The following is a 16797-nucleotide window of genomic DNA, read 5'->3' on the forward strand; positions in this document are numbered from 1 at the left end:
CCCTGACAGCGCAGCTTGTCCAACCAGATGGGTCCGGTCCCCTGGCCGAAGGAGACTGACACTGAGGCGTTGAGTGCCGTCCCACACTGGAGCTGCTTACACACCACCTCAGCATCTGCCAGGTCCCAGGAGTCATCGCAGACCGTCCCCCAGGAGCCGTTGTACATTGTTCACTTGGCAATGTAAGTTATAATGCAAGTTCATTCAGGAAAATGGAAGACCTAAATTTCAATACAGAGAGTTAGTCAGTGTGATTGCACTTAAATAAGTCAGCCTCGTTGCCCTCACAGTTAAATTTATCAGCCCAGATTTGATCACTGCCTTGCCCAAAATGGGCCTGTCCAAGGACGGCTACAGCATATCCACATTTCAGCTGCTGACAGAGAACTGTGGCATCTTGCAGATCCCAATAGCGATCGCAGACCGTCCCCCTGACTCCTTCATGATGCAGCTCCACTCGGCCAGAACAGGAATCAGAGCCATTCACCCACCTGTACTCTGAATAGCAAGTATACAGACAGTAAAGTTAAAGAGTCGCTCCCTATTACCTTTGCAGTGCATACATACCTGTTGCTAGTTGTAAAGCACTATCAGGTAATACATTAGTTCTTGATTCCTGATCATTGGAAATCTGTTTTACTAATCCGATCCTTGAGTCACATGTTCAGTGTATCCTTATTTAAAAATCAGTAATTTATAAGACTGGTTTCTCAACTGAATAAAAATACAGAATTAGTTCAGTATACAAACAATTTATACAAGATGTGTTTTTCATTTCCTTAAGTGAAACGTTTGTCTTCTGGACTACAGTATTTTTAGCTTTATTCACTGTAGAGATGCCCTTTACAAGATAATGGGTTTTCATAACTGTGAAAGAGGATGTGGGTGTCAAGTTGTCACGTGACAGATGGAGAGGTACTCAAGATGTGATGCTGCAACGCCGCCCAGGCATTTATTTACAATGATTTTAGCTGTAGTTGCAGGTGAGCGCCCCCATGGATTCAAACACGGGGTCGCTGGGGTCCTGGATCCAGGAGGGCCCGCTTCGACCCATGGCTCCCCTGGGTCCACCCCGGAACCCTCCCCACTCCCCATGCCCAGCACTCTTAAATCAAATATCTATTAGAACATTTTTTTTATATATATTTTTTTTAATAAACTTCACATATTACAAATACAAAATCGTGCAGTTACGATTAAAATAGAATGCATTCTTCCAGCTCAATTAACAAAGACACCTGGACGTGCAAGCGATTTTCAACTAGGGTTTTTATTTATTTATTTATTTATTTATTAATTTATTTATTTATTTATATTTTAATTATGTGAAGTTGTGTATTTGTGAAGTCAACCTTATTCAGTCATTTATAGATGAAATCTGTTGTGGATCTGTAAAACTGCATTTACATTATGAGAGACAGACAGGTATATTTATCTGCTATTATTATTATTATTATTATTATTATTATTATTATTATTATTATTATTATTATTATTGTTAGTTGTGATTAAGCAGTAACTTATACTAAACACTTCCCTGCTCATATACTGTTGTTATAACACGCATATTGTTCAGGTAGAAAGGAGCTGCTGTGTGTAGAAACAAACAACGATGCAGAAAGTTATCAGCAGTAACATTAGATTCTTACAATATTTTAAATACTGAAAACAAAACTATGGCTGGAAAAATAAAAGTATATTAGGAAATATTCATATTGATATTTGGGGACATTTTAAAAATACTATAATGTGATTTAAAAAAAGAAAATAGAATCAGTGAAGTAAAGATTATTTCATCTTCCCTCGTATTGCTGATTTGAGAGAAATCAAACCTTAATCCGAGCAGAAATATCTCTTTACACAACCTCGCCTACCTGACGTTTTATCTTTATATATTTACACTCTATTAACCAACATTTCCTCTGTCATTTTATAAATGGATCCAGCAGCTGGTAACTTTATACATTTTCTGATTACTTCATGCATTTACTCATGGACGTGGTTATTTGATAAATAAAGTATCATGTTAAAAAATGACAGAGAGATCTGATAGACCCATCAGCCCCAGAACTATTTTGTGTTTTTCCAAGGCAGTTTAATGTTTAAATAACTTTTTGTTAAATCATTTAAATATTTCCCTGTACATTTCCAATATTATTCTTCCACATTGATGATTAAGAACCCTGACACAGCTCTCTGCTAGAAATAAACCCAACATCTGCACCTGGGTGAATAAAACCAGCAGCACCGAGATCACGGATATACAAGCACACAAGATTACACTGCACATTACACATGCCAGATTTGAAAGATAGAATTACGTACTTATCCAGCGTGTCAATTAAACTTGACATTGTCCATCATAAAATTAAACATCTATCTATCAATCACAAACACACACTGAATAACCAGGGCATAGGCAAACATGAGCAGAGGAGCCCTGTTTATTTCCGCTCCAGTACTGTATCTGATCACACACTTTTGATTGATTTCAAAATGTTACAAATCATACAAATCTCACTGGGATGCAACTCCATCAACAAAACAAATCAATACACAAAAGCGACAATTTGAGGAAGCAGCAGTGAGAAAATTGCATCAATACAAGATATACAAATGAACACCATAAGACATAATGTAGACGGGTCGTGCGCCAGCACCGTGAATAATAAGACTGTAAAACACTGAAGTTTATAATAAAATGATCATTCACCATGTAAAATAATAATAATAATAATAATAATAATAATAATAATAATAATAATAAATACAACTTAATAATAGACCACTTCAATTACAGGGGCATCAGATACAATTCAGCTTAAACAAATTGGTCTCAATGTTACAATTCAATTTTTAACATTTTAAACTGCTGCAGTACAACTTGTTCTCCAGTTCAACAGCAGCACTGCCTGACTATTCTGGTAGATTAACACACTATAATCTAGAAGTTACATCTTTGTGAAGTTGCAGGCTCACCAGCAGACACAGCCGTGGCACCATGAAGTGTTATTACTGCAATGCAACACAGCTGGAAATACACTGTGCTTGAGCAGGGACTTTCTTTACAGTGAAACAAATTCAACTTGCACAAAATATACTCAGTATTTTAGATCCCATTTTACTGCATTGAGAGGTTACTGTGTCCACCTGAACACCAGTATCCCCTCACCTCGGCTGGGTTTAGGCAGGTTTGCAGGTGGAACCCAGCCTCCAGAATCTGTACCTCTACAGTTCTATCCCAGTTAACAAACTCAATAAATCAATCAATAAAAACAGCCTTGAAAGGAAAGCATCCTAATGGGCAGTTCTACCCACCAAGTCACTCTGTCCCTGGACCACTGAACCGGACTCCCTGTCTCAGAATAAATAACCGACTCCATTAAAAAGCTGTAAAGAAATAACAGCGTGGAACTTACTGGCTGGTGAGTGCAGAAGCAGGACAGTGAGACAGAAGATGGGCATGCAGCTCTCCATTGTTATCAGGACAGATGAACCCTCCTCTGAGTGAAGTCAAGACCTGCGCTTATCCCCCTGAGCCAACACAGCAACTGAGAGGGTGCTGAACGCCCCATAACACCAGCAGAAACACAGCCCCCCCCCCACCCCCCCCCCCACCCCACCAATCACACTCAGCATGTCCTTTTTGAGACAGAAAACAGGAAGATTTCAAACAGGTGTGCTGACAAATCAGAGGGCTCTTTTCAGTTCTATCCATATATATCGCTAATACATCACTGTTTCCTCCCAGACCGCCCAGCATTGATGAAACACACGATATGGCGAAAGGGGGAGAGCTCTGAAAGTTAGAAAAAGAAAAAAAAAAACATTTTTTAAAATTTGTGTTCATGAAAAGCTTGAGAAAGCTGTGTGCAGAGAGCAAGGAACTTAGTAGTTATCTCTGAGCTCTGGTTTCAGACCCCAGCCAGGCTTCACTCTGCCTAAAGGCCTGGGTTTCGATACTCTTGCATTGCGTATCTCTTCTGGGATGTCTTCTTTTTGTGTGATTGAAACCTAGGATTTCCAGAGCAGTGCTAAGTCTATGAAGCCGTTGTAATACCCAATTCTGTATCCCTACTTCTCTATGCCCTGTCCGTCACACAGCAGAGCCTTGTCTGTACAGGGCCGGGGCGGGATCAAAAGCTGTATTGCATTTGCAGACATGCCTGTCCTGTAGGATGCTTTCAACATGTAAGATACACACCAGGTTATATAGGCCAAACGTAAAACCAATCAAATTAGTTTTTTCTTTCTTAAAGGGCCAGTGGCCTAACCCTGTGAATTCTAATAAAACTGTCCCACTGGCATTTCCGCCCTACAATACACACTTCGGACTCCATTGTTTACCAGCACTGTAGATGATCCTGAAAGTGTGATGTACTGCACCTGCCAGCAGGGGGCGGTGCTACATCACAATTCCATACAAACAAGCACACAAGTCAATTAATTCGAAGGCATTCTTGTAAGAAGTGTTAGTGTGCTGCTGTGCTATTTCTTTAACTGAAATATTTTGGGTTTTTGAATTCCAATTGTGTTGCTGGACAACACTGTAAATAAAATAGAGGTACAAACCCCCTTTTCTGCCATGTATGGGCAGGATAGGGTTACTATAAGGTCAGTTGAATCAAACAGCTTTGAAATAATGGCAAAACTGAGGTCTAGTAGCCATCAAACCGTTCTGAAGTCAAATATGAGCCTAGTTATTATGCTCATAAAGCTAAGGGGGACCCACACATTGGTTTCTTTGACCAACTCCTATTGGATGAGTACCTCTTTGATAATGCACATTTTAAACATTTTGGAGAAAAGGTGATTTTATAAATGTCCCCTCCCTGCTGACATTAAGATGGCCTGAGCAGTAGGTCTGAGCTGTGGAGAGCCCATTCCCTTTGTATAATGGGGGGAGCAGTGGTAGCCAGAAAGGTATCCTCCCTTAGCGGAGCGCAGTTGGCTGGGGGTGAGGCTGGGGTCACGACTGGTGGTAAGTATAGAGGCAGGTATGCTGTTTGGAGGAAAAAATGAAGGTACAAGCCCCTTTCACACTAACTCTCCTACCCGGGTCCCAACCTGGGTTCTGGCTACCCGGGTCACAATACCACGAACTCTGGGTCTGCAGCGACCCACCTCAGGATGTGGGTCGACACACTTTGACCCGGGTTGAGCGAGACAAAATGCATGATGGCTGTTCGTAAGCCGACAAAGCAACAAACAGCCACGCCTGCGTGAAGGTTTCACTTCCAGAAGCAACATTTCTGTTTATTCTGTTGTGCAATATTTTTGTTGATTGAGACACCCCATGAGCCAGATTGCAGCAGGGATGAACATTTGGGTCGACGAGTCAATCCAGAGAAGCTTGTATGGAAGCTGCTTCTTGGGCATTGCGTGTGTGCATTTACTTGCTTCTGTCACCCAGGTCGACCCTGCTTCTACAAAAACCAGTGTGAAATCACGTAGCCCACCCGCGTGACACCAGGTCACAACCCGGATACAGCACGCCAGTGTGAAAGAGGCTTTAATGTACTAGGGGAACAGCGAGTGCAGACATCAATTTAACATACAACTGTGTATAAAACATGAAAGTAAGCATTTTTTTTTTCTTTAAAGAAAAATAATAAAATAATAGTTATACGCAAATAACTTTAAATAGCACCAGCCAACACAGCAGAATTTTATACTTCGTCGTTCAATTCTGAGGTTCTGTAAGTCCCCTCTCCTTAGATCTTGTCACTACAGATTGGGAGCTTACAGCTCTCATCTTCACACCAGCGCGAGACCAAGAGCTGCACCTACTCTGTGGTTTGTACAGAATCTGATAAACAAGCAGCTGTGTGACGTGAAGCTGTGGTCGTCTGTGTGCTGAAGCTGCTGATAACTGCTGCACAGGGTAACAGCACAGGGAGACAGTGTAATGAGAGTATTAGTGCTTGACAAGATGCAGAGAGCTGAGAATGGGATCTTTTAGTTCTCATGAAGGTACAGCACTGGGTGATGTATATGGAGTGCTTTAATGCTCATTAAGATCCTGTAGAGCCTTATACAAATATTATAATAGGAATCATTAAACTATGAATGAAAAGCAATGGGGAACTGTATTTTCAATGGTAACAAGCTACATCTCAATTTCTCAATGGCAAATTTACTATGTATAATATTAACTACCATACATACAGTAATGTTCCAAAAACCAATGCATTTACCAGTGGTATACTGTGCCATTATAACATTGCTTTGGCAAACCAAGCTCTCTGATTGGCTGAAAGGCCTGTACAACTCTGCTAACAATGCAGAGCTGAGGAGGCAGGTCCGAAGGGGCGCTTAACCTAAAAGAAGATCAAAGTGAGTCTGTTAACAACTGTGAAAAGTGTAGCACCGCCATCTGGCTTTCTCACTGCTGGTATTGTAGGCTTTAATAGTATTAGTTATACTGCCCCACTTCTATACGAATTCCTAATCCGTACATAACACAGAATACCTACTGAGTACAGGATCTGTAAATGCTGCCAAAACCACACTGTGTGTCAGAATAGGGCTCTAACCACAGCCAACTGTTCAGAAGTCATCGACTTGAAACAGAAACAGTGGCATGTAGCTATCGATAGATTATTCATTTGATGTGGATTCTCATTACACTGTGCACTTGTAGTGGAGCATTTGCTATGTAGGGGAGTTAAGTTTCAGTCTTTAAATGTATTATTTGCATATGTGGCCCATTGCTGACAAGACTGAAGAAAGAAACGGCTGCAGCTGAGAGCACTTGCCAGAGGAAGCAGGAAAAACCTTCTTTACGTTTATTTTATATTTGTAAAAAAAAAACAGGCAGAAAAATGAGGGAAACTTTCTTTCAACCTGCTTTTTTGTTTTTTTATGACGATTAAGTAGGCTTTAATAAAAATACGTCTGGATTTTAAATGTTACTTAATAAAAATAAGGGTGATGTTAATCTGGTTTAAGAAGATATTTATAAAAATATGAAATTGCATTTTTTTTTGTTAAACAGATTAATATCAGCCCCTGTGGTATCACACCTGCCCTGCTTTCCTTCACTTTCTCTGTCTCTCACTCCTGATATATTGAGATGTTGTGGTACTTCGCTTTGCAAAGCTTTTGATGTCAAAATTCTTGCATGCTTGCAACCCTAACCTCGTTCACATCTAGGTTATTTTAGACGAGACCCACCACGGTGATGAGTTCAGAGATTGTTTGTGGAATAAATACTTCATTTGCACATTATTTTTGTATCATTTTGCAAAATGAACCCTTGACATCCCTTTCACTCATTTCTGGATGTTTGCATTGTTTAGACTGCAATATTCTTAAAGGACTCGGATGTACCGGTAAGGTCTTAAAGGAATTCGATGTGAGGAAACTAAACAAACAAAACATGGCAAGTTAGAAGGAAAGAAAAAAAAAGATAAAGCTGCAGAAATTTTAAAAAGTATTGATTTGCAGCGGAACATGTTCAGTAAAGCAAAAACTGAAAGTGAAGCTTCAGTAAAGGCAAGTTATGTTGTATTGGAGTTTATTGCGCAATCGTCAAAGCCTTTTTCGGAGGGTGCTTTTGTAAAAGACCGCAGGCCCAATATTGATCACAGGGAAAGGCACTAAAATGAAGGCACAGGTTGTTACAGACTACCCATGTGACCCGCATTTCCCGGGTCAGAATCGCAGACCCAGACCCGCGACAGTCATTCACACTTGTGTGTAAGATCACTGTTTGGGTGAGGCAAAAAAATTGAACTTTGTCATTAACAACATGTGATTGTATGTACATTTTATTCATTGATGGGTTCTTAATTTGCCTAACAGGTGATAGGTGGGAGCAAACAGGCACAATCAGACTTGTGTAATGTGATTCATGGGAGCCTGCAGAGTCTGCTGAATCTGTAGCAGCTGCGGCCTCCAGACTCGGGGGTTTCAATGTCAGCATTTTTACCTGATTTCTTTTTTCATCTTTCCTTTCCATTTATTACAATGAAAATACTGTCTCAAGAAATGGATTGTCAGTCAGTAATCTGGAATGCGGGAATACCTGTCCATGCCTGAATTCCGAGATCACTTTTTCCTTCAAAAGGCTTCACTGGACTTGCCTGACCTCAGCACCATGTTACTGGATCCTCAGCTGATGCACTATCCTTGCACTATTGCACTACAGTTAGGTCATTGTAGATACAAATGCTCTTAATCCTTAATTGTTTCTTCTTATCTCATAGTGCATTCTAGTTGTATTTGCACTTACTGTAAGCTACACTGAATTTAAATATTGTATTAGCACTGTAACCTTGCATTGCCAAATAAACTAATAATAATAATAATAATAATAATAATAATAATAATAATAATAATAATAATAATAATAATAATACCTCTGGTACTTTATGTATTTTCTATTTACTGCTTTGTAATCAGTGACTTTTTAATTTTTTTCATTTCTCTATACAGGCAAAAATATAAACGCATTAGAGCCCTTCCAAGCACCACGTGATGTGGATGTGACAGACGTCTCTGTGAGAGATGCCATTTTAAAGGAGGAAGGCTGATAATTCTACCAGCAGTAAAATCAATAAAGAGATTCTGCAGTGAAAAAGCTTTTACTGCTTGAGCCACTAGGGGACATGCTGCTCCTCATTAAAAAGTTTGTTTCGTGCTATGCGGGCTTCTGAATAGCAGGCTGTGGTTAGAGCCCTATCCTGACACACAGTGTGGTTTTGACAGCATTTACAGATCCTGTGCTTAGTAGGTATTCTGTGTTATGTACGGATTAGGAATTCGTATAGAAGTGGGGCAGTATAACTAATACTATTAAAGCCTACAATACCAGCAGTGAGAAAACCAGAGGGCCCCGCTACACTTTTCACAGTTGTTAACAGACTCACTTCGAAATTCTTATAGGTTAAACGCCCCTTCGGACCCGCCTCCTCAGCTCTGCATTGTTAGGAGAATTGTACAGGCCTTTCAGCCAATCAGAGAGCTTTGCTTGCCAAAGCAATGTTATAATGGCACAGTATACCACTGGTAAATGCATTGTTTTTTTTGGAACATTACTGTATGTATGATAGTTAATATTATACATAGTACATGTCCCATTGGGAAATTGAGGTGTATCTTGTTACCATTGAAAATACAGTTCCCCATTGCTTTTCATTCATAGTTTAATGATTCCTATTATAATATTTGTATGACGCTCTACAGGATTTTAATGAGCATTAAAGCACTCCATATACATCACCCAGCGCTGTGCCTTCATGATTACTAAAAGATCCCATTCTCAGCTCTCTGCATCTTGTCAAGCACTAATACTCTCATTACACTGTCTCCCTGTGCTGTTACCCTGTGCAGCAGTTATCAGCAGCTTCAGCACACAGACGACCACAGCTTCACGTCACACAGCTGCTTGTGAAGATGAGAGCTGTAAGCTCCCAATCTGTAGTGACAAGATCTAAGGAGAGGGAACTTACAGAACCTCAGAATTACCTGCCTCTATACTTCCCACCTGTTCTTACCCAAGATTTACCCCCATTTCTGCCAAATAGGAGCAGTCACCATGGGGTAGACCAGATCAGATAAGTAATTTTTTCACAATTATTGCAATGTTAGCCTTGTTGCCAAAGAAGTAACAGAAACTACTGCCTATACAGTGCCTTGCGAAAGTATTCGGCCCCCTTGAACTTTGCGACCTTTTGCCACATTTCAGGCTTCAAACATAAAGATATGAAACTGTAATTTTTTGTGAAGAATCAACAACAAGTGGGACACAATCATGAAGTGGAACGAAATTTATTGGATATTTCAAACTTTTTTAACAAATAAAAAACTGAAAAATTGGGCGTGCAAAATTATTCAGCCCCCTTAAGTTAATACTTTGTAGCGCCACCTTTTGCTGCGATTACAGCTGTAAGTCGCTTGGGGTATGTCTCTATCAGTTTTGCACATCGAGAGACTGAAATTTTTGCCCATTCCTCCTTGCAAAACAGCTCGAGCTCAGTGAGGTTGGATGGAGAGCATTTGTGAACAGCAGTTTTCAGTTCTTTCCACAGATTCTCGATTGGATTCAGGTCTGGACTTTGACTTGGCCATTCTAACACCTGGATATGTTTATTTGTGAACCATTCCATTGTAGATTTTGCTTTATGTTTTGGATCATTGTCTTGTTGGAAGACAAATCTCCGTCCCAGTCTCAGGTCTTTTGCAGACTCCATCAGGTTTTCTTCCAGAATTGTCCTGTATTTGGCTCCATCCATCTTCCCATCAATTTTAACCATCTTCCCTGTCCCTGCTGAAGAAAAGCAGGCCCAAACCATGATGCTGCCACCACCATGTTTGACAGTGGGGATGGTGTGTTCAGGGTGATGAGCTGTGTTGCTTTTACGCCAAACATAACGTTTTGCATTGTTGCCAAAAAGTTCGATTTTGGTTTCATCTGACCAGAGCACCTTCTTCCACATGTTTGGTGTGTCTCCCAGGTGGCTTGTGGCAAACTGTAAACGACACTTTTTATGGATATCTTTAAGAAATGGCTTTCTTCTTGCCACTCTTCCATAAAGGCCAGATTTGTGCAGTATACGACTGATTGTTGTCCTATGGACAGAGTCTCCCACCTCAGCTGTAGATCTCTGCAGTTCATCCAGAGTGATCATGGGCCTCTTGGCTGCATCTCTGATCAGTCTTCTCCTTGTATGAGCTGAAAGTTTAGAGGGACGGCCAGGTCTTGGTAGATTTGCAGTGGTCTGATACTCCTTCCATTTCAATATTATCGCTTGCACAGTGCTCCTTGGGATGTTTAAAGCTTGGGAAATCTTTTTGTATCCAAATCCGGCTTTAAACTTCTCCACAACAGTATCTCGGACCTGCCTGGTGTGTTCCTTGTTCTTCATGATGCTCTCTGCGCTTTAAACGGACCTCTGAGACTATCACAGTGCAGGTGCATTTATACGGAGACTTGATTACACACAGATGGATTCTATTTATCATCATTAGTCATTTAGGTCAACATTGGATCATTCAGAGATCCTCACTGAACTTCTGGAGAGAGTTTGCTGCACTGAAAGTAAAGGGGCTGAATAATTTTGCACGCCCAATTTTTCAGTTTTTTATTTGTTAAAAAAGTTTGAAATATCCAATAAATTTCGTTCCACTTCATGATTGTGTCCCACTTGTTGTTGATTCTTCACAAAAAATTACAGTTTCATATCTTTATGTTTGAAGCCTGAAATGTGGCAAAAGGTCGCAAAGTTCAAGGGGGCCGAATACTTTCGCAAGGCACTGTATAACCTGGTGTGTATCTTACATGTTGAAAGCATCCTACAGGACAGGCATGTCTGCAAATGCAATACAGCTTTTGATCCCGCCCCGGCCCTGTACAGACAAGGCTCTGCTGTGTGACGGACAGGGCATAGAGAAGTAGGGATACAGAATTGGGTATTACAACGGCTTCATAAACTTAGCACTGCTCTGGAAATCCTAGGTTTCAATCACACAAAAACAGAAGACATCCCAGAAGAGATATGCAATGCAAGAGTATCGAAAACCAGGCCTTTAGGCAGAGTGAAGCCTGGCTGGGGTCCGAACCCAGAGCTCAGAGATAACTACTAAGTTCCTTGCTCTCTGCACCCAGCTTTCTCCAGCTTTTCATAAACACAAATTTACAAAAATATGTTTTTTTTTTCTTTTTCTATCTTTCAGAGCTCTCCCCCTTTCCTCCATATCGTGTGTTTCATCAATGCTGGGTGGTCTGGGAGGAAACAGTGATGTATTAGTGATATATATGGATAGCACTGAAAAGAGCCCTCTGATTTGTCAACACACCTGTTTGAAATCTTCCTGTTTTCTGTCTCAAAAAGGACATGCTGAGTGTGATTGGTGGGGTGGGGGGGCTGTGTTTCTGCTGGTGTTATGGGGCGTTGAGCACCCTCTCAGTTGCTGTGTTGGCTCAAGGGGGTGAGCACAGGTCTTGACTTCGCTCAGAGGAGGGTTCATCTGTCCTGATAACAATGGAGAGCTGCATGCCCATCTTCTGTCTCACTGTCCTGCTTCTGCACTCACCAGCCAGTAAGTTCCACGCTGTTATTTCTTTATAGTTTTTTAATGAAGTCGGTTATTTATTCTGAGACAGGGAGTCCGGTTCAGTGGTCCAGGGACTGAGTGACTTGGTGGGTAGAACTGCCCATTAGGATGCAGTGTAATCTTGTGTGCTTGTATATCAGTGATCTCAGTGCTGCTGGTTTTATTCACCCAGGTGCAGATGTTGGGTTTATTTCTAGCAGAGAGCTGTGGCAGGGTTCTTAATCATCAATGTAATATTGGAAATGTACAGGAAATATTTAAATGATTTAACAAAAAGTTATTTAAACATTATACTGTCTTCGAAAAACACAGCCTTGGAGCTGATGGGTCTATCAGATCTCTATGTCATTTTTTAACATGATACTTTATTTATCAAATAACCACGTCCATGATTAAATGTATGAAGTAATCAGAAAATGTATAAAGTTACCGGCTGATGGACCCGTTTATAAAATGACAGAGGAAATGTTGGTTAATAGAGTGTCAATATATAAAGATAAAACTTCAGATAGGCGAGGTTGTGTAAAGAGATATTTCTGCTCGTATTAAGGTTTGATTTCTCTCAAATCAGCAATACGAGGGAAGATGAAATAATCTTTACTTCATTGATTCTATTTTCTTTTTTTTAAATCACATTATAGTATTTTTAAAATGTCTCCAAATATCAATATGAATATTTCCCAATATACTTTTATTTTTCCAGCCATAGTTTTGTTTTCAGCATTTAAAATATGGTAAGAATCTAATGTTACTGCTGATAACTTTCTGCATCGTTGTTTGTTTCTACACACAGCAGCTCCTTTCTACCTGAACAATATGCGTGTTATAACAACAGTATATGAGCAGGGAAATGTTTAGTATAAGTTACTGCTTAATCACAACTAATAATAATAATAATAATAATAATAATAATAATAATAATAATAATAATAATAATAATAATAATAATAATAGCTGATAAATCTATAATAATCTCTGTCTCTCATAATGTAAATGCAGTTTTACAGATCCACAACAGATTGTTTCTATAAATGACTGAATGAGGTTGACTTCACAAATACATAACTTCACATAATTAAAATTAAAATTAATTAATAAATTAAAAAAAGAAAAAAAAAAACCCTAGTTGAAAATCGCTTGCACGTCCAGGTGTCTTTGTTAAACGAGCTCGAAGAATGTATTCTATTTTAATCGTAAGTGCGCGATTTTGTATTTGTAATATGTGGTCAACCCTATTCAATCATTTTATAGATGAAATCTGTTGTGGATCTGTAAAACTGCATTTACATTATGAGAGACAGAGATTATTATACAGGTATATTTATCTGCTATTATTATTATTATTATTATTATTATTATTATTATTATTATTATTATTATTAGTTGTGATTAAGCAGTACTTATACTAAACAGTTCCCTGATTATTATACAGGTATATTTATTTGCTATTATTATTATTATTATTATTATTATTATTATTATTATTATTTAACATTTGTACATATAATATATACAGATATAAAAACAGAAAACAGAATCTTTGCTTTTGCTTCAGGTACATTTCTTATACTGGTATATCTACATTAAAACATTGTGTGAAATGCTACCCAGGTGCAGCTGAATTTAGGCTTTACGACTGACTTGAAGAAATTGTGACTGGCTAATCTGACTCGGTGATAGAAATACAATTTAGCAAGATTTTCAACTGACTTTTTCAACTTAAAAAATAAAACAGCAATACACATATGAATGTATTATGAATTATTTCAATTATTTTTTTAATTGTGTCAGCATAGTTACTGGCAAAGTCAAACCAGACATAACCTTATAGGTCTACAGTAAGTTTTAATGCTTTTATTTTTTTTCTTAATTCATTCTATTATTATTATTATTATTATTATTATTATTATTATTATTATTATTATTATTATTATTATTATTATTATTTCATGTTATGCTACATTGTGTTTCCTTGCTGACCCTGGGTGTGTCAGGGTATTACAGTGCAAATGCATTTAGGGGCAATAGGAAAAGTAAAATAGCGCAGTTTATTTTGAATGTTTATTTTCCTAAGAAAAGCAAAACACTGAAAAAGGCTTTTTTTGCTGCCCTTCATTCAAACAATGTCTGAAGAAGAAAATATATCCTACAGTTGAAACATTCCAGTATTGAAATAAAATAAAGAATTATACTATATCTATAAACACTAACAATTAATATTTCAGCTAAATATCTTTATATGAAATGTGTTTCTACAACAAGCAGTCAGTCAGCAATGGAGCATTTGTAAAACATATTACAGAGATCCATCCACAGCTATTAAACACTCAACAGTGCTGAATTAAGAAATACAATAAATAAATAAATAAATAAATAAATAAATGAGGATCCTTTCGATTAGAACTCTTTGTTTGGACTGAAGACATTGATAAAGACTTCTAGTCGAAACGTTTCTTATTGAATTCTAGTTTCTTTCAGTATTGCTTTGTTACAGAATGCGTCGCATCATATAGTGCAGGGGCTCTCAAACCCGCTCCTCGGGACCCCAGTGTCTTCTGGTCTTCCTTCCGAGCTCTCAGTTACTTAACTAAACCCTTAATTGAACTAATAATTTACTTAATGAGGCCTTTTTAATTGAATTAAGCATTTGTTGTTAAGTAATTGAGAGCTCAGTTGGAATGAAAACCAGAAGACACATGGGGTCCAGAGGACCGGGTTTGAGAAGCCCTGCAAGAGTGTCTAGAGAAACCTGTCTAACCCGGCATCGCATAGGACCAGAAAAGTGTGCTGCCCAATACAGTGTGCTGCTTGATAGAGGGAGCTGCTGTGAAATGTAGTAATGTACCTGAAAAAGGTATAAATGACAAACTAAGTTAACACTTTGAAAATCTGTAGGAGTTCTGTTGACGTAGGACTATACCCTGAAATTCTAACTTTACAAAATTACTTTTATATCATGCAGTAGTTGGTAAACCAGGTAAACTTCTTTTTCTGGGACCCTAAAAAATGATGCCGATACAGAATGCTGGTGTGTAGAGGGGCAGCATTAGACAGGGTTTACTGTGTATTTGGTTATTGACTCCTAAATAATTAAAATGCAATAAAAAGTTTTAAAAAAATCAATGTATTTTTTTCCACTTGTATAGTCTTCTGGTTGTATTCCATGTGCTTTGGTATGATAGCATACCCATTTTATAATCTGATCTTCATATATACTGTGTGCTGTTGCTAATAACTGCACACTTGGGTGGACTGAGAGGCACGAGGAGTGTTCCGTTCCACTTGTATAGTGTTCTGGTTGTGTTCCGTTCCACTTGTATAGTGTTCTGGTTGTGTTCCGTTCCACTTGTATTGTGTTCTGGTTGTGTTCCATTCCACTTGTATAGTGTTCTGGTTGGGTTCTGTTCCACTTGTATAGTGTTCTGGTTGTGTTCCGTTCCACTTGTATAGTGTTCTGGTTGTGTTCCATTCCACTTGTATAGTGTTCTGGTTGGGTTCTGTTCCACTTGTATAGTGTTCTGGTTGTGTTCCGTTCCACTTGTATAGTGTTCTGGTTGTGTTCCGTTCCACTTGTACAGTGTTCTGGTTGTGTTCCGTTCCACTTGTATAGTGTTCTGGTTGTGTTCCGTGTTGTTCGGTGCTGTTCCTAATAACTGCACACTCGGGTGGGCTGTGAGGCACGAGGAGTGGCTTATTGCTGTTATAACATGACTCTCGTGTTTATTATATAAAAAGAAAACTAAAAGAAACTCTCAATTTGAAACTTGAAATCTAAATGTATTCCATGTATCCTTAACATTGTCGGGAAGAACTTGATACTCCTGCATTGTGAATATATGTGTGGAGAAGATCATTTATGTGTTTATTATAGTGTTGTTTGAATGTATTAAGAAATGAATAAATAAAGCTGCTGACTTGCATGTTGTACACAGATGGGTATGGAAAGTTGATGTCTGGTATTTCTGTTTCCATTACTCAGTAATTGCGCTCTGCACTTTACATTTTGTAGCATTCAAAAGCAATGCCGTAGGATGTTACTCATTCTACACAATACTGCTCACTGCATTTTGTAATGCGCACTGCTGTGTAATTCTAATGACATGATGTTCCTGTTAGTGTTTGAATAATAAATAGTTTTGAAAATATCTCATACAGTTGATAAAAATTAGAAATATGTTGATGTAAAAACATCACTGTTCTGGGCATTGTAGAGCTTCTTGTACCATTGCTGCCTTTTATTCTGTCATTCACTTTGCTTCTTTGGACCAAGAGTAACACCTCTGGGTCATTAAGCACTACAGTGTCCTCAGAAACAGCCCTTATTGCTGTATTATTGATGCTAAACGCCTGGGCGGAACATTAACTAGGTGTCTACAGTGGTGTCTGCCAGGACAGTCAGTGTCACAAATAAATCAGTTAGGAGATACAGTAGATGTTGTTTTGCTGGTACTGAGCTGTATATCATCAGTTCCAGGCCTTTTACGTTTTCTTTAAAACTTATATTTATAAGCCACTGCCAGTTATTATGAGGCACAGCAATTACAAATAATACTGACCCCTGCTGGTGAGTCTAGGTAATGGAATATGAACAACAAAAAAAAAACAATTGGCTAGGGAATTGCTGCTTTTGTACATTCTTAGAATATAAAGACCTTCTAAGATATATAGAACTATACAGTCCCACTGATATTTCTCAGGAAACATTACTTAGTCAAGTTCTACACAGAGCCTCAGATA

At 38.6% G+C, this 16797-nt stretch overlaps 1 protein-coding gene across 1 annotated transcript in view; it reads left to right on the forward strand.

Moving 5' to 3' along the window:
* Positions 1-331: 331 nt before the first annotated feature.
* Positions 332-16797, forward strand: part of LOC117433879 (deleted in malignant brain tumors 1 protein-like) — a 30812-nt gene continuing 14346 nt past the window's right edge. Inside the window, exons 1-2 of the mRNA XM_059008860.1 lie at positions 332-493; positions 5734-5800. Of these exons, the coding sequence (XP_058864843.1) occupies positions 332-493; positions 5734-5800 (229 nt within the window). The remainder of the gene's footprint in view (positions 494-5733; positions 5801-16797) is intronic.

The sequence above is a fragment of the Acipenser ruthenus genome, chromosome 38 (genome assembly GCF_902713425.1).
Source record: "Acipenser ruthenus chromosome 38, fAciRut3.2 maternal haplotype, whole genome shotgun sequence".
Classification (NCBI taxonomy): Eukaryota; Metazoa; Chordata; class Actinopteri; order Acipenseriformes; family Acipenseridae; genus Acipenser; species Acipenser ruthenus.